Below are 23,836 nucleotides of genomic sequence, written 5' to 3' on the forward strand. Positions count from 1 at the left end.
ACATTGTAACTACACAAAATATAAAACTATATACAGTATATGTGCAGAAGGGGATGAGAAAAATTGTAATAATTTCAGTGTAAGTGATGGGATTAGGGTGGTAATTTTCTTTAAAATAATGTGCCTAGCCAGGAGGCTATGGTTCAGTGGTAGAGTGCATGCTTAGCCTGGGTTTGATTCCCAGAACCTCCATCAAATAATTAAACCTAATTACCTCTCCCCTCCAAAGAAAAAGTAAAATAATTTTCCTTGTTTGAAATATTCCTCCAATTTTAAAAAAATGAACAAGACATTGGAAGGCAATGTCTGGGTTGCTAGCAATGTTCAATGTCTTGATCTAGGTGCTGGGTTCATAGATGTGTTCATTTTATGAAAATTCAGTGAACTATACACTGAACATTTCTGTATGTATATTACTTCAATAAAAAGTTTAAAAAGAAAAGAAAAAAAGTGAGATTTTAAAAACAGGAAGGGTGACCACCTTGTGTTTAATTGAATACACTCTGAACTGTAGCACAGTCAGTAAGGGCTTTCTTTTTCCCCTAAAGTGTCCTTTTATTAAAAATTAGTAGTAACTCTTTAAAAAAGTCCTTTTCTCTAGGATTGTTTGAAGCTGAAGCCCTGGGCAGCAAGAAGATAGACTTAAGAATTTATAGTGCCTAATATCTGTGAAACCTCAAATTAGTGGTTTCCAAACCAGAATATGCATCTGAATCTTCTGGATGACTTGACTGCTTGTTAAAACATAGATTGTTGGGTCCCACCTAGGTCTGGGGTGGCACCTGAGAATTTGCATTTGTAACCGGTTCCCAGGTGATGCTGATGCTACTGGTCTGTGGAACCCACTTTGATAATCACTGCCGTAAGATAACGCTCTGGAATCCCAAGACTGGTGGTAGGGGTGGGTCATGAATGTTGAGGCATAGTCTTGCTTCTGCAGAACCAAAGCTGGTGTTTGGTCTTGTCATAATAATTCTACCACCGCAGAAGATTTCAGTGCCTACGGTCATCCAGGATTCTGCTCTGTGTGGAAGAAGTTGATTTTGACTGGCCCTACTGATGTCTTCCAAAAATCCCAGCCGAAGCTAGTATTGGTTTTGCCAGGTATGAAAGGGACATAGAGGCAAAATCATTCAAGAACGGGGAATGGACAAATCAGAACTCTTGGCATAGTATCTTTAAACTCAAGTGAGTGCCATTTTGGGAGTGAATAAAAATAATACACATTTATTGAGCAATTACCCTACGCCACGCATTATGCCGAGAGCTATGCATGCCTTGTCTGAGTTCACCCCTCCGAGGTCAGTACGATCACTATCCCCATGACACACCCAAAGCCCCGGGGCTTCTACATGGATGTGTGGAGAGAAGCCCAGGTGCCGAGGCTGTGGCCCTGCATAGGCAGAGCCGGTGGGCACCCAGTCACTCCCTCTGGGAACTGCCTGCAGTTGTGGCTGGGGAGGAGGGATGTCAGGGCGGAGTGAACAGGCAGATCAGGGAAAGGATGAGTTTCATAGGAAGGGTTGGTGGAGGAGGTAGGCTTGGGGGAAGGCAGGTTTGAGAAGGGAGGAAGAGGACGCACTGTGCGGAGAAAGATCCAGGAGGCTAGGTACCATGGGCTGGATTCATTGGGACTTAGAGATGAAACTCACAGAAGCACAGAAAGCTCACAGGATCTGCAGATCCTGTCCTCAGGTGTGGCTTCATTCAGGGCCTTCAGGACCCTACCTCTCCTTATTTTCTGACTTTCCTTCAAAGGACATAATAGAAGGGGAAAAAAAGAGTAGTTAAGATCAGGTGGCCAGGGGTCTAGTTTTTAGTGGTCTGAATGAGGCTGCAGTTGCAGGGTTGGGTGGTGGGGCAGGGAGCCCTGCTCTTTCTCCCTTCTCTGGCTGAGCGTGGCAGGCTGACAGTGCCCTGCTCGCAGCATCCCTGTCCCACTGTCGTGTTTCTCCACTTGGGGTGCAGCCTGGTGTGGGAGGGTGGCAATTTTGCCCCGTGCAGCCCCTCCAGGTGGTTAAGTGCCTTTGTAAGGCTCCTGTTGGTACTGGTGGATTTCCTCCTGTAGGCACTTGCTTTTCCCTCCCTCCCCACGGATCCAGGAAACCTGGGTCTCTGCAGCAGACCCTGAGCTGCTCATTTGCAGACAGGGGAATGAAAGTACAGAGAAGGAGAGTGGGGCAAAGCCAGCTTTGCCTGCAGGAGGCTGGAAGCCTGAAGATCGGGGGCGAGACAGAGCCCAGGGCAGGTGTGCAGACCTTTATCATGGAGCAGTCCTGCCTGTAGTAGAATTGGCCCAGAGGTTGTCCTGGGCACTGACCAATCAGATTCACAACACTTCCTTCTTTCCTGTGGGCAGAGGTGGCTTGTGGGGAGGGGGGCTGGCGGTCTCCCTTTCTCTTTGGCTCACATCATTGTATTAGTCAGGGCGCCTCACCAAGCCTACTGCTTTGCAGACTGCATTATTACGAAACTCAGTTGCATTAGCTGGCATTGTGTACACTAAGGCTTAACAGATGATAAAGATTTGATATTGCTCTGTCCCCATGACCTCAGATCTGTTAGCACCTGCCTACCTTTCTGGGTTGTTCCATCCTGAACTCTAAGGACATGCTATTAATCTGTAGTATCTATTCATTCCATAACACTCCCCGCCCCCCCGGGAAGGGACCCAGAAGTGTCGCACAGAGAGTGGACTAACTTTAGTTATTTCCCCCTCGCCTGATGGAAGGTACTATTCTGCCTCTGATCACAAGCTAAGACTTGAGACAATATCCAGGAAGGGCTTTGAGATGGCAAAGCCTCTCTCTCACACACACATCCTCCATCTTGCTTGGAGGGGCTGCTACCCTGCTCTCCTACAGACGGTGGACAGGAGCTCTCTCACATTGTTGGTCATGGAATCACAAAAGGACATATTTGAGAACCTGTTCCTGTGTTTTCATTACACTGAGAACGTCCTACATTGGAGATGGTCCCAACATATCCCAGATGACTTGGCTACCCAGGGTCCAGACACTTGGGGTCAGGGGCTCCCACACCTCTCTGCCTGGGCTGTTGTCTGATGCCATTCAAGGTGGCCACATTGAGAGGTGCCTTGAGATGGGAGAATGGCAAGTGAGGGGAACCTCAAATTAGTCAGCTCCTTCTCTGCTGCAGTGAGGTGAGGAGAATCCAGCTGTGGGAGATTAAATAAGCCTCGTTTCTTCATTACCTCCAAAAGGTTCTTTGGAGAAGAAATGACCAGTGTTTGGATTTTTACATATTTATGACTCTTCCTCCAAGAATAAGAGATGAGAGTAATACACACACTTCTGAGGAATGCTTGGGCATCGCCTGGTGTTATTAACAGAAGTCTAGGGGAAAGGAGGAATTCTAAGGATGGAGTGAGCTTCAGAGGCTACAGGAATGGCGGTTCCTTTTAACCCTGTGGAAATACTCAGATCCCAGTGCAGTGTTAGGTCAACATGAAATCTCATGTTTGAATCACAATGAAGATTTAAGGCAGACCCAAGGGCATCTTTAATGGGTAGTCCTAACCGTGTGGCCTTGACCCTGATACTGCATGAGAGTCTGCAGCTCACCATAATAGGCCAGACATTCAACACTTGGGTTATATGGTTGGGAAGCTTATGGTAAAGTGGGCAGAGGGTGGACAGGCTGTCAGGAGCTGTGCTGCCATCACAGCTGGGAAGATGCTCCTCCAGATCCTCCCATCTCCAGACCCCCGAGGACCTGGAGCAGCAACAGAGAAGAGAGGGAAACCTGGGAACAGGACTCATAGGGGCTGTCCTGGCTAAACTTAGCCTCTGTTGTCCCCTTAGGAGGGCTGAGTTTAATGTGGACAATGGATGTGTCACAGGGGAGAAGATCGCTGTGAGAGGTGGGCTTCCCCTGGAGCCACAGAGTTGAGGTCAGGACCTCCATCCAGGAAAGGACAGGGTGCAGCCAGTGTCTGTGGATCACCAACTCTATGCCAGCCACTGCACAAAGAGCTTTACACACACAACCATGCAACAAACCATTTGAAAGACTGAAGAAACACCGACAAGGAGGTTACATGTTGTCCCAGGATCATAGAGCTAATGAAAGGCAGGGTGAGGTTTTGAGCTCAGGTCTACTGGACTCCAAAGATAGTGCTCTTCTTCCGCCTGCCGGTGCTTCTTAACTGCTTCCGCCAGACACAGACAGCAGGAGACATTTACCTGGAGACTGTCTCCCCCCAGCATCAGTGTTCCGTGTACTTCACAAAGCATTAGCTTTATCTTGATTCAGCCCTTCTGCTCCCACTCAAAAAGAGGCACATCCAATTCAAGTGACTGAAAGTGACATTATTAAGGACTATTTAGTAGTACTAATACTAAGTGAGAAAGAATATTGTGCTTACAAATTTTGGCATGTTACCCATATTAACATTCCTAGTAACTGACTCCATACCATAGCCAACCTGAAAGCCATCTGTACATTCGGATGCTGTTTGAGAACCGCCAAGCTGCACTATCCACGATGACGAGTTTGGTCCTCACTCACGTATGCTGCAAGGCCAGCCATCTAAATGAGGTTGGTCTCATTCTGAGTGGCAAAGGGCATTGAAGCAAAGGTGTTCAGGCAGGTTTTTACCTTTTAACCAAGGCATCCCCTCACACGGCCCCAGGGCCTGCAAAGGGGATGTTCTATGCATGGGTCTGACTTGTGGGGGTGATGCTTCTTATTTAATTCATGTATTTATTAACTGATTAATTAATTCAACACTGCTTAGAGAACACTGATTTTAGAAACACTCTTGATTTTCAAAGCATCTTCCAATGGGGGCTAGAGGTTCCATTCAGGTGGTTCATGGACTTCCTGGAGGTGAAGGACGAGAGTAGGATCCACTTACCAAACAGAACAGCTACTTTTTTTTTTTTTGCTGTTTTATATAGCAGAGCTTTATATACAGTTATATCTGGAGAAAGACACATTTGGGATCTTTTTTCAAGTTTGAAAACCACCACTTAAAATGATTCCTTTGTGATCTCATAGGCAAAATCATTCCTACTTGTGGGCGAGCCTCTCTCCTGTGAACCGGCATATCTGCTGTCATTGAAGAGTTGTTAAGGAGCTAAATCTCTGTAAAGACCCATCCTCTAGCCTATCCTTTGATAATGGGGCAAGAACTGAGTCTCCCTGGTGGAATGGCTAGATTAGCTAGGATCCAGGGAACAAAAGGAAATGTACATAGGATAATGTTGGACGAAATAGGAAAATAAAATCACCTATTCAGTCTCATAGTGGCCTTTCGGATGGAAGAGGAAGGAATATGGGGGTAGCAAGCCCTCCTTGTCTTATTAGGGGATTTATTCTACCTCTAAAGGGGGCCTCCTAATTTCTTGGGTGTTTGCAGAAACCATTCATGTGCATTCAGGTGGTTTCAGAATTGCTGCCCGTTTGAATCTGCTCCAACCAAGCAAATTGGCCCTAATCGAGAAATTCTGCTTGGCAGTAGATGGTCTTCCTTTTCACCACCTCCGTCTTCTTTCGGCTGCCCTTCACCTTCTCAAGTCATAGGAAGCTAAAATTCACCCTTTGGCATCAGTCCATAAAATCTGTTGGTTTCTTTCCTAATGTTATATTTCTTGTCTAATTTTCTCCCTTCAGTTCTGAGAGTACACCTTCCCCTGATTTGAAAGAACTTCTCTATGAAAAATGAATGTGTCTTGCTAAATAGATGTACAGTGGAGATAGGTCTGACCCATCCAGAGGCTATGTTCCTGAAGTACTTTTATGAATTGATTGATTGGACCTAAGCACACATCTTCCCATCTATCCACTGGGCTTGGGTTCCCAGGCTAGCCCACAAAAGTCTCTTCCTTAGTTGTAGGATGCAGAGTTGGTGTGAACTCTTTCCAGGTAACATGGTGGAATGGATGGAGAGCAAGGTTTGGGGGTGAGCCAAAACTGGGTTCAAATCTCAGATTGTCTACTAGCCTCAAGTCATGTAGCCTTAAAGCTTCACTCTCCTCCTCAGTAGATGAAATGAGAGTGATGATCCCGACCTCAGATGTAAAGTGGGCTTGATCACCCTGGGTTAGTACTGACCGGCAGAACCGTGCTGAGTGCTCAGCACAGAATGCGTGCTCAGTAAGTGGTACTTCCCCACCTCCCCTCTCCACCCTATCACTGAGTTTGAAGAGTCCTACTAGAATTGACATTCTTCAGTGAACAGTGAATAAAAGGGAGAAAATGAAAATGGTACAATATTAGTGATGGACCAAAACAGGGAATTGATCATAGCATGAATAAGAAATAGAGTTTCTGTCTCTATTGCTGGTGATAGAGAACAGGCAGAATTACTCAAGTGGAGGGAGATGAACATGCTGAGGGGCTGCCGGACAATTTCTGGCCTCCGGGATGGTTACTACTGATCTGCTTGGAGTTGAGTTCCCTTAAAATATCCTAAGGAAATATCAGCAGTTGCCTTTCTCTTTCTCGGGACCGTCAGTCCAGCTGGGTACAGGAAGAGACAAAGAACAAGTGGGCAAGAGGGATGGAGGGCAGACCTTGAATTTTTTTTTCACAGCTTGTTTGTCTGTTTGTTTGGGAGGAGGTAATTAGGGTTATTTATTTATTTATTTATTTATTTATTTATTTATTTTTAACATTTTTTATTGATTTATAATCATTTTACAATGTGTCAAATTCCAGTGTAGAGTACAATTTTTCAGTTATACATGAACATATATATATTCATTGTCACATTTTTTTCTCTATGAGCTACCATAAGATCTTGTATATATTTCCCTATGCTATACAGTATAATCTTGTTTATCTATTCTACAATTTTGAAATCCCAGTCTATCCCTTCCCACCCTCTGCCCCCTTGGCAACCACAAGTTTGTATTCTGTCTGTGAGTCTATTTCTGTTTTATATTTATGCTTTGTTTGTTTCTTTGTTTGTTTTTAGATTCCACATATGAGCGATCTCATATGGTATTTCTCTTTCTCTTTCTGGCTTACTTCACTTAGAATGACATTCTCCAGGAGCATCCATGTTGCTGCAAATGGCGTTAAGTTGTTGGTTTTTATGGCTTAGTAGTATTCCATTTTATAAATATACCACATCTTCTTTATCCAGTCATCTGTTGATGGACATTTAGGCTGTTTCCATGTCTTGGCTATTGTAAATACTGCTGCTATGAAGATTGGGGTGCAGGTGTCATTTTAAAGTAAGGTTCCTTCTGGATATATGCCCAGGAGTGGGATTCCTGGGTCATACGGTAAGTCTATTCCTAGTTTTTTGAGGGATCTCCACACTGTTTTCCATAGTGGCTGCACCAAACTGCATTCCCACCAGCAGTGTAGGAGGGTTCCCCTTTCTTCACAGCCTCTCCAGCATTTGTCATTTGTGGAGTTTTGAATGATGGTGGCCATCTGACTGGTGTGAGGTGATACCTCATTGTAGTTTTGATTTGCATTTCTCTGATAATTAATGATATTGAGCATTTTTTATTTTTTAATGGAGGTACTGGAGATTGAACCTGGGACCTTGTGCATGCTAAGCATGCTGTCTACCACTGAGCTATATCCTCCCACCTCAGACCTTGAATTTTTGATGCCTGGATTCAACCTCCTCTACAACAAATTTGTGCTGAGTAATAATCATGTAGTCATTAATAATAATAATTATTGGGGGAATCATTATATATATATATATATATATATATATACACACACACACACACACACACACATATACACACACTCTTTTCCAAGATATTTGATATAGTTTCCTATGCTCTACAGTAGGTCCTTGCTGTTTATCTATTTTATATACAGTAGTGTGTATCTGCTAATCCCAAATTCCTAATTTATCCCTCCCTCCTTTCCCTTTGGTAACCATAAGTTTGTTTTCTATGTCTTTGAGTCTGTTTTTGTTTTATAAATAAGTTCATTTGTGTCATTGTTTTTAGAGTCACATATAAGTGATATCATATGATACTTGTCTTTCTCTGTCTGACTTACTTCACCTAGTTTGATGATCTCCAGGTCCATCCTGAAGGTTACATGTGTGGTTAAAACTCAACAGCAACTATAACAGCTGTTTAGAACTTAGACCAACGAGAGGTTTTCTGGGGGAAGAATTCTCTGACATTGTTGTGACTTGCTGACACAAGGTGATAACCCAAAGTAGCCCGGCATAAAGTCAGTTTTATTATTGTTTTTACATCTCGACAGAAGATGACCCTCTTCTTGCTTGCATCCACTGGTGGCCTGTCACCACCGCCCTGCCACTGGTACAGCACCAGGTGTGCCAGACACTGTTGGTCGCTCACCCAACAGCCATTCCCATTTCCCCCTCTCACAGAAGTGGACCTGTTTGTCACTGAACGTTAACGTACTCAGGAACAGTAAGCCTCTCCCCTAGCTTCAGAGAGTAAACATATTTTAATCCAATAATAGCAATCCATTTCTCCTTTGACAATGATGGGTCTGGGGTGAGTATGATTCAGGATTTTGGCCAAGAAGATGTGAGGATAAGTCTGCGGGAATGAGGATGGGGAACTCCTGGGAGTCTGTCCCCCAGACTCAAATCTAAACAAGTAAATATTGAAAAACAGACTAGAGACATACAGAGTGACATTTCTCCCAACATAAACACACACATGCATACACTCACTTCCTGAGTTTGGACGCACTGGGTGAGGAAGTGGTGTCTAGGCCACAAGAAGCATCCTTCACCCCTTGAGAGAACAAGGTGAACGTGGCAGCCAATATGCTAAGGACGAGCCACCAAAAAGATGAAACCACCTGTCCCCAGAGTCTTTGATGTGTGAGACCATAGACTCCTACCCTCGAAGCCACTAGACTCGCCTGGTCCTTGAAGCCAAAACCAGCATAGAATTATTGTTGGATGGGTGTGCATGTGGGAACAGACAGTCACCCAAGGAAGTGGTCAGCTCAGTATAGAGAAAAGCAGGGAGAAGGGCGAGTACAGTACGTTCTGGGCCTCCCAGACGTGGGGGAGACGGGAGGAAGGGGGTCGGTCCTGATGGTTGGCTTCAGATGACACCGTTGACCTAAATGTCTTGGCAACTGAACCAGAACCAGGGTGTCTGAGCAGATGGGTGGGTGGGGCGGGGTCCACGTGGGCCTTTGTAAGCTAGTGAGGCTGTAACTCAGGCAGTGACCACCCGTAGTAATCCATCAATCATTACACTCATTATGGCCCCTCTCCCCAAGCAAGGAAGGCGTGGCAAATAACAAAACTGTTTGACTTGAGAGGAAGTCAGTGGCCCTGAGCCACTTGCTAATTCATTCTTTATCCTAGCCCTGGTCCCCTAGAAAATAGCCTGAGGTGAGTTTTAAAATGCTGACACTTCATTTGAGAAGTGTAAGGCCAGGAATTGAGGGTGATGAAAAGAGGAGGTGGGGGAGGACAGATGCCAAGCAATGTGACATGATGTGAACTGTGCTGGCCATCATGTCCTTTCTGGGCTCAGAGACCTAGCAGGTCGCTCGGCAGGCATTTCTTTCCTGGAAGGTTTATAAAAAGAAATCCCACCGTGAAACAGTACACAGAGGGCAGGAAAAAGAAGAGGAAATTGGGGAGTGACCCTCCTGAATCTCTGGGGTGCATCACCTGGCCCCTTGGGAAACTAGATCTTAGGCACCGAAAGTGGACCATGTATTGGTCCTTCAGTGTGCAGGGACAATCCATCCCACCTCATCCCACGTTTGTCCCTTTCCTTGTGGAGCTCAGACCCCCTTGGGAGGCCTTCGGCATCTTCCCCTTCACTCTTCTAGTCTGCTGTCGAAGCAAGTCTCTCAGGGCTGAGCATAAAACTCCATCTGTGCCTTTAGTAAGGGAGAGTAAAGAGGAATTATTGCTGCTCCTTGCTCGGCTGGGTTTTGTAGAATTACCCCAAAGCAGTGTTTATCATGCCATTGAGCTGGAGGCCCATGCTTAATGTGCTATCTGTCCTGACCCCAGATGTCTCTCTGCCTCGCTGCCCTTCCACCCGCTCTCCTACAGTCAGGCTCATTCGAGGGTCATTGCTGACAAGTGTATTACCAGTGTTTATCCATATTAAATCTTGTATCGTTGACTGCCTTTAACCCATTTCTCTAAACCTTCTTTGGTCCTCCTGCAGTTTCCCTTCCTGCCTTGCCTTGTCCTTCTTGGAAAGGCAAACCCTTCTAAGTTAGGAGTTCTACTAAATCTTGTTCCTAATTGTTTATGAAGAATCAAGCTGTTAGAGATGCCCTACTACTGAGCTCAAACCTTCATCTGGAACTGGTACCAACCCATTCATACCTGCATGGTTCAGAGCAGTGGAGACTTCACCGATGGAGTTGGCTCCGTTACAGTTTACATCTGGGAAGGGAGCGGTTGGCCAGCCCTTCTCTCATGTAAAAACACAATCAAAAGCTATCCTCTTAATCATGTTTTACACAGCTATAGCACTTAACAGTTTACAAGATACTTACTTTTGCTGCTCCCTAAAACCTAAAAGCAGGTGCCATTTTTCCCTCTCCATAAAACATTTTCTCAGAGCAAAAATAAAATGCATTTGATTCTGAAAAATAATGAAATAAGAAGTTCCACCTTAACTGAGCCATTAGGAAATGCAAACACATTTGAATGTTCCCAGTGTTGAGTCTGGTGTCATTAATGCTGAAGAGACAGGCTTGGCCAACATGTTGCTTTGTTCCCGCTTAATAACAACACTTTACATGTGTGTGGTAGTTTAGAATCAATTTTCCAAAAGTTTCATGTATTTAATAGCTTCTTTAAGATAATTATCCTTGTGAATAGAAATGTACCAGGAGGCGTAATTTGTGAGTCTGCAAAGCAAATTGTTCATTCTTTCTGTGGCCAGTGTTGACTGTCAGATTTTTGCAGTTTACACAATCATCCAAGAAAAAGTAGATTTCCTTTTACCAACGATGAGACACTGGAAACAAACTGGACTGGTATTCGAAACCAACTAAGTTTTATGCTTAAATCGATGCAAAAGTCACAAGAAACTGGATGAGAAATTAATATGGGACATAGATGAAAATAAGGTCAAATTTCTTCGTGATAAGTTATGAAAAAAACCCACAATCCACTGTAATGGAAAATATTTAATTAGACAGATCATTCATCCAGTCAATAGCTAGTTGTTTAGTGCCTCTCAGGTACCAGGTACCATCAAGGCGTGTTCTTCCCTCCTCTTCGACCTTCCTCCCATTTCTCTTCCTCTGCTTCTCTCTTCTCTTTATACTCCTCCTCCTCCTCCTTTTTCTTGCCCCCAAAATTTGGTAGGTGACAGACTTTTACAGTCTGGATGTGCTTTGTCCTCCTGGTGATTGGGAGGGAAAAGAACTTTGTTTCTATGGAGAGACACGTCCACCTTCATGCCCCCCAGCCTGCCTGCTCACTGCAGTCGCCATCTTGCACTGGGGCAAGGAATCTTTTTGGTAAACAGAGAACTGTAATATGCTAGTATTCAGCTATGTTGGTAAGAATGGGATCTGGAGGCTCAGGAAAAAAAAAAAAAAAGGAATAACGGAGCTTTGGAATATCTGGAAATTATTCCAGGACCCCTGCTAGGGATTTCAGATAATGAAATGGATGACGCTGGTGGTGGGAGGGAACCCAAGCATTTATCCACTCAAGACATCGTCCCTTTCATATTTTATCTTTGGTGTCATGGCAGCAGTGCTAATAGGACATGAGCCTTCTTGCCCCAATAATGGCCCATTACAGCTTCAGGAAAAGCCATCATGTTTCCGCGGCATTTATCTGTCAGCAGGAGACTATTATGGGAGCACAAACTCACATTGTATTAGCGTTATCAGTTAATTATGATCCGTGGGACATGTGCCAGCCAGTGGGCTGCCAGTCTGCTGACCAGCACGCAGGGATATAACCCCACATCCCCAAATTCAAGCATTGAGAAGAGGGCAGGCCCACAGGGATGTGTGGTCAGGGACATTTTCCCTGGCCAGGAGTCCATGGATCCTTGGCTTGATCAGCACTGTCCCGAGATGCCCAGGTTAGGCTGACTGTCCAGACCGGGCCTACCCTAGTCGTTGGGGACTGTCAATGGATGTGTTTCTGCAATTCAACAACCCCAGTGCTTACCCTGGGGTGGAACAGAAACAAACTTGGATTGTGATTCAGGCAGTTCCCTGAAGGCATCCTCTCCTTCCTGGGCTGGCGGTAAGAAGTGACTACACACCTTGTGTTTAGTCATCACTCTCACCTGGAAACTTGGTTTGGGAAATGTGGGTAAGGACAAGGGACAAGGATGGTGCAACCAGTCAGTGTCCTGCATTCATGGCATGTAGGGGGCAGGTACCAGAATCACCAAATTCCTGTTAGGTCTTGTCTGTTAGTGATAAACCACCAAGACATCCTGCTAAGCTGCCTGGGTTGAAAGTTGGGGAAGGCCTTCTTGTTGTTGGGCTGAGAGTAGCATGTCCAGGGAGGGGATTCAAGAGCCTAAGAGACACTGCTTGCTGCTGCCTTGTGTGTGCAGAAGTGACTGCAGTCGGGGGGTGGGGCACCTCAAGACAAGGGACATCCTAATCAAGGGACCAGGGCAAGGGTGGAGTTCTTCACCATACTTGTGGCAAAGGGTGCTGTGCTGGGGTCAGCTTCCTAGATCATGGCAAGACAGCTCGAGTGACCCTCGAGATCCAGGTGCAAGCATGCGGACAGACCATTGTAAGGACTTAGCCAGACTGGGATGGGAAATTGCGGGTGGATAGTGTGGACCTGGGTTTGGCTGTTTATGACACACTTGGTGCTGTATGCACCCAGAGAGCATTGGTTTGGAAAACAGAACAGGCTGAGATGTGTCTGGGTATGTTTTCCTACTTATCTGCCTCCTGGAACCCCAGCCTGAGCAAACCATTTAGGAAAGGGTATGGACACAGAAGGCTGGGTCCCCACCATCTCCCAGGTGATGTGAGTATGGAATGTGTTGCCAAGGGCACGGCTCTGATTTGGCTTCATATTCCTTAGGAAAGAGCTTGAACTTGGGGAAGGAGGGAGGAGGGAAAGTGAAGAGCCTTGTGTACACAGCGTTAGGAGTTGAATAAGTAGAAATCCATGCTTTGCCAGTTATTCAGTGTGTGACCTTGGGTAGGTCACTTCACCACACAGGGACATTTGCAAATTTATTTATAAGGTCTGATGATGGTTCTAAATGATGCCCTGAGTTGTAAGGTCCTGTAAATGTAATAAATATCTATTTAAAGGAGTTTGTCACAAAAATAAAGTAAGCTCCTGTCCCCTTCTACCCTCCACAATTACTGTGTCTAATACCTTTGTTCCAGTCCCTTCTGGCTGACTTGCCCAACTGGGAGTGCCAGTATCGGGACACAGGAGAGGGTAGGGGTGGCTTAGACGCTTTTGCTGGGATGGATTACAAATAGCACCTGCTGTAGGTGAGCAGTGAGAGTATGAAATGATGATCGTTTGAATGAATTTCAAGCTTGAGGGGGCCCAAGAGCCCTGCCCACCCTACTCTATCTCCAGCACCACCTCTGTTTTCTGGAGAAGAGATAACTTTGGCCAGACTAGAGGGAGTTGTCAAGACCAGATCCCAGGGTCCTCTGCATCCTCCCACACTGCTGCCTCTCTAGCTGGAGCATAGATCTGACTCTGGCTCTGGGACAGAATCTCACCTCTCGTGAGCTGGTTAAGGACACAGAGGGAGAAGAGCTGTTCCCGCAGACAGTGTATGAGCCGGCCACGTTTGCCTGGGAAACCACAGGAGAAGCCTGGACCTACCAGGCTAGATCAATTACCCAGGGTGGCCCTATCAGTGGGCCCTCTTCTCTCCTCCAGTGGAGTCTGTAGGCTCAGACTTGCCAGGGAGGGAAGAAGAACTCTGCCCCAGGGTTGTGTGCAAGGAGGCTGGACAGAGACTGCGGAAGAGGACTGTTAGAAGAGGACCAGATCTCAGAGACCTGGTTCCCGTCCTGGAGGACAATCGGCTAGTGCCCGGGGTGAAGCCCTGTTACCTTCATCCCTGTGCCTAGGATGCAGACGGTAATTGTATGGGCATTAGCCTAGCTTTTGTACCAACACAGTCTTCCGATTTTCCCTCATTTGCCCCCAGTGGCTTTGCACCCACTGCTCCAGGCTCTGAAGTTGTCTTTCTTTTCATGCTCTTCTGTGTGCTCTGTCTCCAGTTTAAAAAGGTACACCCACCCAAAGCAAGGAGCCAACAGATCTGATACAATCTGTCAAAGCCTTACCCCTTCCGGGGCAGCTGGCCTGTCCCTTGGCAGGCTCTGGCCCCGCACCCAAACTGCTGTGGTCTAACATTTCATTCAACAAAGTCTTTATCAAGCAACTATATGTACCAGGCACTGGGGATTCTCCAGTGAACAAAAACAGACAAGGTCCCTGCCCTTATGGAGCTTAGAATCTAGTGCAGAAGTGGGTGGGTATTATTCATACCAATATATGTATAATCACAAACTAATTAAAGTTACCTAAGGCAAGGCAAAGAGCAGAAGGTTCTGGTGTGATCTGGAAGGGGAGCATTCTAGGTGGCAGGTGCAAAGAATGAAGGGAGCAATGAAGGGAGCACGGCATGGGCTGAGGAGGGGTGCAGAGGGACACACAGGAGCCTGCCATATGGGACCTGCCGTGTAGGCCACAGGAAAGGACTGGGGCCTCTTTCCTCATTGCAACAAATTGCAAAGGGGACTTCGGAGGTGCATTTTACAAAGCGCTCCCTGGCTGCTGTGCTCTGGGAGAATAGATTTCTGGGGGCCAGAAAGGATGCAAAAAAACCAGTCACTGAGGTCTTGGCAAGAGGTAGTGGTGGTGTCTCTGCACCCCTCTTTCTGTCTCCAATGTAACCAAGGACCTATGTGATTAAAAAAAAAAATCCTGGGCTGCTGGGCCTTCTGCTGACAGAGCCAACATCTTCATCCATTTCTCTGTGAGGTGTCTGCCAGCGCCCCGTGCCCGGAGAATCCCACACGTTCCTCCACTTAGGCACATATGAAAAACCTCAGTCCTGTTTCCCAGCCTGCACGAGCTTACATTTACCCAAGTCAAGTATCATCTGCCATCCTGCTGCCCATTCCCCAGCACCTCCAGAGCAGCCGAGTGCCGGCTGGCCTGCTGGCCTCTCCTGGGGTTTCTTACGACCCTCCCTGCTTTTATTCCTGAAAGTGTTTGAATGCTGTCTGCAGTTACACTCCATTCAGACATTATTTTGATGATAAAATGATGTCCTCCATCCACTGCTTATTGTCTTTTGTAGAATATAGGAGAATACGGTGGTGGTCTCTTCTGAGGGCTTTTTTTCCCCCCTTTAAATAATTCTATACCTATCCTCTCCACATACTCATTTGAACCATCAAATTGATCATTATCCCTGTGGCTGGCACATCTCAAAAGATGACAGGGCCCAGAAGAAGGATTCGGGCTAGACTTATAGCTGGTTTTTCATACAGTGGCAGCCCATAGTATTCGAGTTCATGGAGGGAGCAGCAGAGAGGGGTGCAGGTGTGTGTTCATAGCTGGAAATTCAGGTATGGCTACTGAAGTGTCTACTTGTGCCTTAAAGTGGATGTGGCAGGTAAGTTGGTAATTTTAACCCCAATTGTGTTTTCCTAGGCAGACAGAAATTAATTTGCTGGTAGCTGTGTCCTGGGTACGTTTCTGACAGTTGCCAATGAAGAGAGCATCATTTTATACACCTAGAGAGCATTTTAGAGGTGTATGCCCTGCGTCTAGCCAAATGAAAGCGGTTCAGAACCGACTGGCCCAGGCGATGAGAGCTGGGAAGTGAATCTGTTTCCGTCCTGTTCTCTCTTGCTGGGCACCTCACCTGACCTTTTGCACTTTTGTGCAGCAAACTCCAGGTTTGAGGCTGTGAATTTCTAAGGTGCTGGCCTCTTCTCCTTGATAAAAGGGAGGAGAAATGTCACTCATTTTTAATTTGTAAAATAGACCCATTCTAAAAGGCTGAGAGGTGAGTTTGCTAGGCCTGCCAGTTAAAAGATAGGATAGGGGTGAGAGGACAAGTAAGCGGCATATCTTTCAGCACCCTAGTCCCACCAGCCAGTTGGACAATTTTTTTTTTCTTTAATGGCGAGAGGATAGGCCTTGCGGCTCTACAGCACAGTCCTCCTACTCCTCAGGAGGTGGGGACCTCGCGCGAGCGTCTGATTCCATTGAAGTCTCTCTGGCTCACCCCCCTCCCCCCACCCCAGCTCGATTCTGTCACTTTAAGTCCAGCCCCTGAGAGATAGCCAATAGGAGCCAAACCATACATCAGTCTCCCAGCCTTAAAGCTACAGTAGGGTTAGTGGGCTCCAAGTCTCTGGTGCCCGAGTCTCCTCCGCGGCTTCCCATCCCTTCTGCCCGCTCGGAGTGTGTGCATGAGTGGGAGCGCTGGGCTGTGCGCGCACGGCTCTCTGCCTCCCTCGCGCCCCGCCACGGCGCCTCCTCCCTCTCTGCCTTCTCCCGCTCACTGTGCCCCTGCCCGGACTCGCACCTCGCCGGTGCCCTTCACTCGCTCTTCCGCGTGATTTCCCCGCCGCCTTTCTCTACCAACTGGGAATGCTAAAACGGGACTGATGGACGTGTCAGAACTCTGCATCCCGGACCCCCTCGGCTACCACAACCAGTAGGTGCTCTGCTTCTCCGTCTCTGTCTGTCCTTCTGCCTGTCCGGCTGCCTCTGTCCTGGGTGTCGCAGTTCTTCTTCTAGGCTTTCTTGAAGTGACAGGGACCCCAGGGGCACTTGGGGGACGTCGGAAGGAGAAAGCCGCACACTTCCTGGGTTTCCTTCTAGGGGGTAAACCCGACTTTAACTTTTCCCGCACCCCCTTTTACAAACCCTCACTTTTAGGTAAGAGCAGCGCTTTTTCATTCACTCTTTCTTCCTCCCTGCTCTTCCCAGCAAGGGGAAAAATATTTGAGTTTCTGTGGAATGGGGAGGAGCAAGCCCAGAACAGGTGCAGGAATGTCACAAGGATGTCCTGTCCCATCTGGGAAAGGCTCCCCGCGGGCCCTTTGACTTTAATACTAATTTCCGTACTGGGGACCAAAAACGATCCCGGCAAGCGGGCGAAATCGAACGTGCCGCGCGGGTATGGAAACTGCGGGCGGCCAGCACTGTCTCACCCGGCGGGCGCCCCGAGGGCGCGCACGCGGCGCGGTGGACCCAAGGTACCCCAGGGGAGCGGGCGGCGCGGCCCGGGCAGGCTGCGCCCCGCACGCCCTGCGAGGGGAGCCCGCAATCCGCCAGGAGTGGGGCTAGCCGGCCCGACGCTGCAGCGGAGGCAAAGTTGGTTCGCGGCTTCAGGGGAGGCTGCGCCCGGCTAAACAGACGGGCGCGACTTCCGTGCCCCGGGGCGGCTGTGAGCTCGCCTCGCGGGAACCTGGGGTCGTCGGAGCGCCGTGCGCGTGGTTGGCGGTGGGGACTGCGGACCAGGACTCCCACGAACCACGAGTCCCGGGCTTGGGCAGCGCGCCAAGCGCGTAGACTGGGAAAGCGGAGAACTGATCTCCCGAACGGTAGAGGGGCTGCCCCGCGCGTCCAGCTGGGGTTCTCCGGGGTCCTGCTCCTGCCACCCGCGGTTTCCCTCCCAGGGCCCTCCGCTGTCGTCCCCCTCACCGGCCGGGGTACCTGCCCGGGCCTCCCCTTGGGCGCTTCGCTTGCCGCCGCGCTCCGTCCGAACTGGTGTCCCAGCGTGTGAATGTGGGCGCTCGCGGAATGGTCCCTCGGAAAGCTTCAATAATAATAAAATGAAAACTCTAGGTTCTCGTAGACCCGCTTAACTTCTTGCTCTTCTTCCTCCTCTTTTTTTTTTTTTTTGTTTTTTTGTTTTTTTTTTGTTTTCCCTGAAGCAAACTGAACTACTAGAGTCAGTTCTGGCTCCACTATCCTTTCATTTTCATACTGCCTCTTCCCTCAAGAACCACGACATCCCTAAGACAAATACTCTGGATAACGTGGGGTTCCAGGAAGTGTGGTTACACCCCCTTGATGCTACGACTACCTCCACCCCAGGTGGACCACGCGTGAGAGAGGAGACAACTTCACAGCAGCGTCTCCTGTGGGTGACCAGACTGTCCCAAACTCCACGCTAACCTTTTTGGTTCTAGTTTTGGGATTTCCCCGGGCAAGAGGGTCCTTTAGGTGCCACTAGAATGTAGAGTGTCAGAAGAAGGTGACTGGGTTGGGAGGTGAGAGAAATCCTTAATTACAATAGATTCAGGTTTCCATAGCTTGAAAAGTGGCTTTTCATTCTCTTTAAAGGTTACACTGATCCCTTGTCTGGCTGGCGGCCGAGAGGGCTGGGTGCTCCCTCCAGAAAAGAATGGGAGCCGCCAGAGAACCCTCTAGGGTGGGTGAGAGTTTGAACAATGTTTGATGCTTGTGGGGTATTTCCTCACATAAAATTACCAAGTACGACAAATATTGGATATTTAAATTATTTAGGCTCCCTCTCTCCAGAGGTGACTTCTTTAGTTGAGCTCGAAATATCTATGTATTTGTCCCTGGCTTAAGTCACAGTCAATAAATACGAAATTTCATATAAGGAAGTACATCCTTTGATTATGTTGACCAAGAAAGCAAGGAGAGATGAGGGATTTAGCAGCTGGGTAATTCATTGAGTTGACAGCAACCCTGGCTTGAGTTTGAGGAGAAATATGGGCAAAGAGGGAATGTCAGGGAAGCGGCAAAGGGGAGTGAGGGAGCTGGGGTCCTGGGTGTCTAGGAAGGGTTTAAACTGGAAATCAATTATAAAGTAAGCCTGACAGTGGTTTGGATTCCCTCCCTTTCCTGTTTCTTTGCCAAGAACTACCTTCTCACTCCATGGGGCACAGGAAAAGCCAGAAAGGTGCCTGCTCCATCCACCGAGGAACTAAGCATTCCTGTGAGATGCTGTTTCTCAGGGCCCAGGAGCTGCTGGGCAGCAGCTCAAGCATTAGTGAGCCGGTCCCATATATAGGTGCATGCCTCCCGGTGAGGGTTTACCTCTGCTGTCTTTACAGGGGTACAAAATTTCCAAGGATGAGCTTGTGGAGGTCAGAGGTTGATGTCGGGGAGGCATCTTTCTGACCTCAACCCTGGTGCTTCACGACAAGTAGCTTCAGAGCCACTGGTAGCAAAGTAACAAAGCAGAGGGCTGCATTCTTTGGTTTGTTGGCAAAACCACAGGATAAATCCATCCATTACGATGCCCATGTTTCTAGGGAAACATACATGAGTGGGTTCGTGTGCTCTGTACACACAATTTCTACTTATTTGGCTTAGCTGACATTCTCAGACTTGAAAACACCCAAGGGCGCAGGGACCACAGTCCAGGGAGCAAGAACTCTCCAGCCCTCTTTCTCACCTGCTAATATACAGAGAGCATTTTTTTAATGCTTTTGTGTTATTCTCACTTTCCAGGTGAGAAATTAAAACACACACACACACAGAGATATATCCATACCTTCATACCTTTCTCTCCTTCATTTTCATTTTCCTGTAGCCAATCCTGTAGGTGACTCCATTACCATTTCTAATCAATATTTTATGTACATATATAATCAGCCAGAGTGGGAGTGAGTGTGCTGGCCTGTGTGGGCCTGTGTACAAACGCGCCAGGGATGGGACCCACCGGAGACCCTCGGCATAAAACCCAGGGAGCAGGGAGGGCGGGCTGCCTCACCCACCGTCCGATGACCACTTTGCTGTTGTTAACGAAACAAAGAACAAACTGTCCTGAAGGTAAAATATGTGGGTTCACACGTAGGAGAAATGCCACATGGTAATTCAGAATCAGTGACCCAGAGAAAAACAAAGGGGGAAATTAATTTTTAATGGTACATTTAAAAATAAATCAAAGTGAGGACATTAGTCTTGATTTTCTGAGGGAGGGGCTCTGGGAAATAAACCTTTACGTGCCTGCCACCCTCCTGGAGGTGTGGGCTGCCGTGGAAGAGGATGGGGTGATGGACTCAGGCCTGAGGGCGATCAACTAGCAGGAAACAGTAGGTCAGCATGGAGGGCCCCAGTCCCGGGTAAGGCCCTTTCCAGCTCAGTGAGATCTTGACATCAACTGGAAATTTCCTCTCAGAGCTTATTTCCCCAACTCCCTTCATTTTAGAAACAGTTCTCTATTTTACCAATAATTGGGACATATGAAAAGATGTTTCTTAAAATATACATATATGTGTGTGTGTGTGAGTGTGTGTGTGTGTGTGTGTGTGTGTGTGTGTGTATGAAGAAACAAACTGACCCACCAAACAAGAACCTTTTCATTCTATTGATTTGAAGTAATCAATACATATTCCATTTAGTCGGAGAGAGGAGGGACAGAGGGGACTTTCGGGGAAAGCTCTTTGAGGGAAGTGGCTGTGATAGAGATTTCATGTCACAACCCTGCCTTCTCAGAGAGTGCCCTCAGCCCTAGCCCAGGGAGCCCTTGTGACTTTGCCCTGCATGCTTGATTTGTGTTCCTGATAATGGGACATTTTGCCAAAAAAATTTTTTTAAGATAATTTAAACTCATTGAAAAAGTTTGTCTCCTTCCTCAGTCCTCTGCAAAATGCCTTGTTTCTCTTGAGCACTTGGACCTGGGACGCTCTGTACAAGTCTGGCAGCCCAAAGGAAACAGGGTGGTGGTGAGAGAAACATTGCAATCGAGCGTGTGTGCTTGGGAGTGGGTGATGGAGCTGGCTGTGTTAACAAGCAAGATTCAAAAGGCAAGTGAACTTAGTTCAGAAGACAGACCAACAGACAAGAGCTGGGATGCTTTTGCTGAGGTTCTGCAGTGCCGGTCTCTAGAACCAGTCTTCACAGTTGCTTTAAGTGGCTTCCTCAATATGATTAAAATTATGTGTGGTTCTAATTTAAGGGGGAAGGAATAGCAGATATTTAGATGATAATCCACTCCTTCAAAGTCAAGTCCACCCCACACCCTGGACATCCCATGCGGGTGCCTTCCCACACCTACCGGCCGTCATCCAGCTCTGTCCCCTGATCTCTGCAGGTGAGGCCCTCCCAGTGCTCTTCCAGCTTGACCAGGAGGTCTGCCCAAATTAGTCAGGACACCTCACAGCTCTGCTGGGAGCTTCTGTCTTGGAGTCTGGTGGCTTTTGACTGAAGGGTCCCATGGGGGACCCTAGCACGGCTTGATTGCTGAACCTGTGATGTCCCCTGCAGTGGCTGTGGTTCCCAGAGGTTGCGTGTGCCAGGGGTGGGAGGAGGGAGCGCTTCAAGTAGAGGGTCCACAGACCATGTCAGGAAGCCCTGAAGGGCTTAACTTGGGAATGGGCTGGAACGGGACAAATCTGAGTCCTCCTCCTGATTGTTTGCCCTGGAGGCCACTTGCTGATTTCTGGGGATAAATCACAGGTCTTTTTAGCAGTGTACGTGCTGGTGACCACTGACTGGGCTTCATCTCTGGTGAGTGTCCCCTTTCTCTGTCCCAGCAGCCTCAGACCTCTGGGGAACTGTTATATGCTTGGTCATTCGTCGGAAGAGGGGCCCAGAGGCTTCTTCTGGTCCCGGTGTCCCCTGGCGTGGTTGGGATGGGCTGCCGCAGCATTATATCTTGGTTGCCCCATCCGCTGGTGTGGCCTGGTCCCTGTGCAGGGAGGTTGTGGTGTTTATAATTGCAAATGTAATTAGCAGACCAGCTCTGGGGGACCGGGATGCTCAACTTCTCTGCACATCACAGTGACCCCTGTGATGACTGGTCGGGCAGATTAACCCTCACTGGGCCAGCCTGCTCCCGGGCTCTAGTGAGGCCACTGACCTTTCACTGATAATAGCAGTACTGTCCTGGGGAATGGGTGGCAGGCCTAGACCTCTTCCTTGGAGAGGTTGTCAGGGGAGTGGCTGGGAGGCATCAGTAGTTGGTGGGGGGTGGGGGGGTGTTATTTCTTCTCTAGGCCACCGGGTGAGTGACCCCTACCACTTGTGACAGTGTCACCCTGTGTGGCAGGCTGCTCTGGGGCATTTCCTGGGCTAAACTGGAAGGAGGTCACCTAAAGGCTTGGCGGGGCTTTGCAGCACAGGTGCTGATCTGTGGCTCTGGGGGCCTTGCTGGGGAAAGCAGGGCGCTAGAGGGCCCTCCTGACTTCCAGCGAGGGCTGCTGGGGCTCGGCGGGCAGGGGGAAGTGACTGCCCGCTGGCTCCCAGGTTCTGCGGGGGTTCTCCGCCGAGCAGGACAGTTCAGGTGGTTACACTCCAGACATGTGGAGAGGCAGACCACAGGAGAGCACGGGCACAATTTGTCCCTGGGAGCAGAGACCACCTCCCCCAACCAATCATCCAACAAAACCAATCATCCCCAGACAAGTGGGGAAACCCGGAGCTGCATGGTGCCCTGCCCCCGCCATGCGTGCACTTGTATCTGCCTATCTGTACTGATCAGGATTACAATAGGAAGGATCTTAATAGCACCTTTATTTATAAGCATTGGTTTAAGGGAGTGTCAAGCCCTTTCTTGCTGCCGTTAATGCCCGATATAGAGGATGTCCCTGAACCCCGAAACATCAAACCCGCATCCATTCCTAGGAGAATTCCCGCCTTGGAGGGTCTGTGTGTGCACACGCGTGAGGATGTGCTAGAGTGGTATTCTCCTTTAAGATGGGAGTCACAGGGGGCTCGGGGCTCTGCTATTTAGACACAGCCCCTGCCGCCTTGCCTTGCTTGGGCTGAGGTCAGGCTGTGGCCACATTCCAGTGGGGGCTGCTGAGCCTTGGGGTTTTTCCACGGTGTGAAAGGGAGCACAGAGGGACCCAAGGGCTGGCTGTCTCTGCAGCCAGAGGAGTTCGGTATTTCTTACAAGCCTCTCTTCAGTTTTCTGGCCCGGGTAGGGCTGGCCAACCCCTGGAGAGGGCGAGCAGGCCCTGCTGCCCTCCTCCGGGATAACAGATGGCTCTGCTTAAAAGAGCACTGGGAGTCCTGCCCCAGTTCCGACCAACCCTTCTCTCCCTGGGTATGGCCATTGACAGTCTATCGCCAAAAAGGTCAAATGTTTCAAGTCAAGGAAAATCATACTGGCTTTAATTTGCCCCTGGGACTTTCAGTATGGAACTGGACAAGGTGGAAAAAAAAATCCATTGGCTAAATGTCTTAAATTCAGAGGTCTATGAGCTTGGGTTAAAATAAGCCCCCCAAAAAAGTTTTCCTGAGGGTTAGGGACATCGTTTTTTTCATCTTCATTTTGCTGAGCTTTTTAACATCTATGCATTTTAGTCTCAAAGATTTTTTTCCCTCCTCTCTCTCTCCCTCCCCTCCCCTCCTATCTCTCTTTAAATTTCTCTCCTCTGTTCCTTAGTACTTTAAAATATTCTATTCAATATCATCATTCAGTGTCCCCAGGATTGAGCCTTTTCTGCGAATGGTTTCTCTGGATAAAATGTTATTTTGTTTCTCAATGTCATTTCATCCAGAGGTCAAAAGGCAGTTAAACAAACTACAACAAGGTTTTGTTTTTATCTTCTGGTTTCAAATGTGATCAATTTTCATTTAAAACTATATCAGAATCCTCTCCTGCCAATTACAGCAGCAGCCAGCCTCATGCTTGACCATTGGTGTTGACTGAAACACTGCATTAAAACTGCACAAATGTGCACTTTAAGTGCCCAATTAGAGTCAAGCTTTTCTATCTAGGAAACTGTGAGTTTCAAAACCTCAAATGTTAAGTGCTAACTTTATTTTTTTAATTGCTTGCATTAACTTGAATTCATAAATTTGTTTTATTTTTCTTGTTGTTACATAATTCTTAAAGCATTACATTTACTTAGATTTATGTGTTTGGTGTTTTTACCCAGCTTGTATTTTTAAAAAGATACTCAGCAAAAGCTTTTGAGTATCACTGGTCTT

General features: G+C 47.8%; 1 protein-coding gene across 2 annotated transcripts in view; it reads left to right on the forward strand.

Moving 5' to 3' along the window:
• The window catches only part of ESRRB (estrogen related receptor beta), a 152,841-nt gene that overhangs the window by 42,480 nt on the left and 86,525 nt on the right, over positions 1 to 23,836 (forward strand). Inside the window, exon 1 of one of the 2 annotated variants that reach the window (XM_015240804.3) lies at positions 16,317 to 16,628. The exons of the other annotated variant lie outside the window; for it this stretch is intronic. Within the exon in view, the coding sequence (XP_015096290.2) occupies positions 16,579 to 16,628 (50 nt within the window). The 5' untranslated portion in view covers positions 16,317 to 16,578. Of the gene's footprint in view, positions 1 to 16,316; positions 16,629 to 23,836 lie in introns of those variants that run through there. 2 annotated transcript variants of the gene reach the window in all.

The sequence above is a fragment of the Vicugna pacos genome, chromosome 6 (genome assembly GCF_048564905.1).
Source record: "Vicugna pacos chromosome 6, VicPac4, whole genome shotgun sequence".
Classification (NCBI taxonomy): Eukaryota; Metazoa; Chordata; class Mammalia; order Artiodactyla; family Camelidae; genus Vicugna; species Vicugna pacos.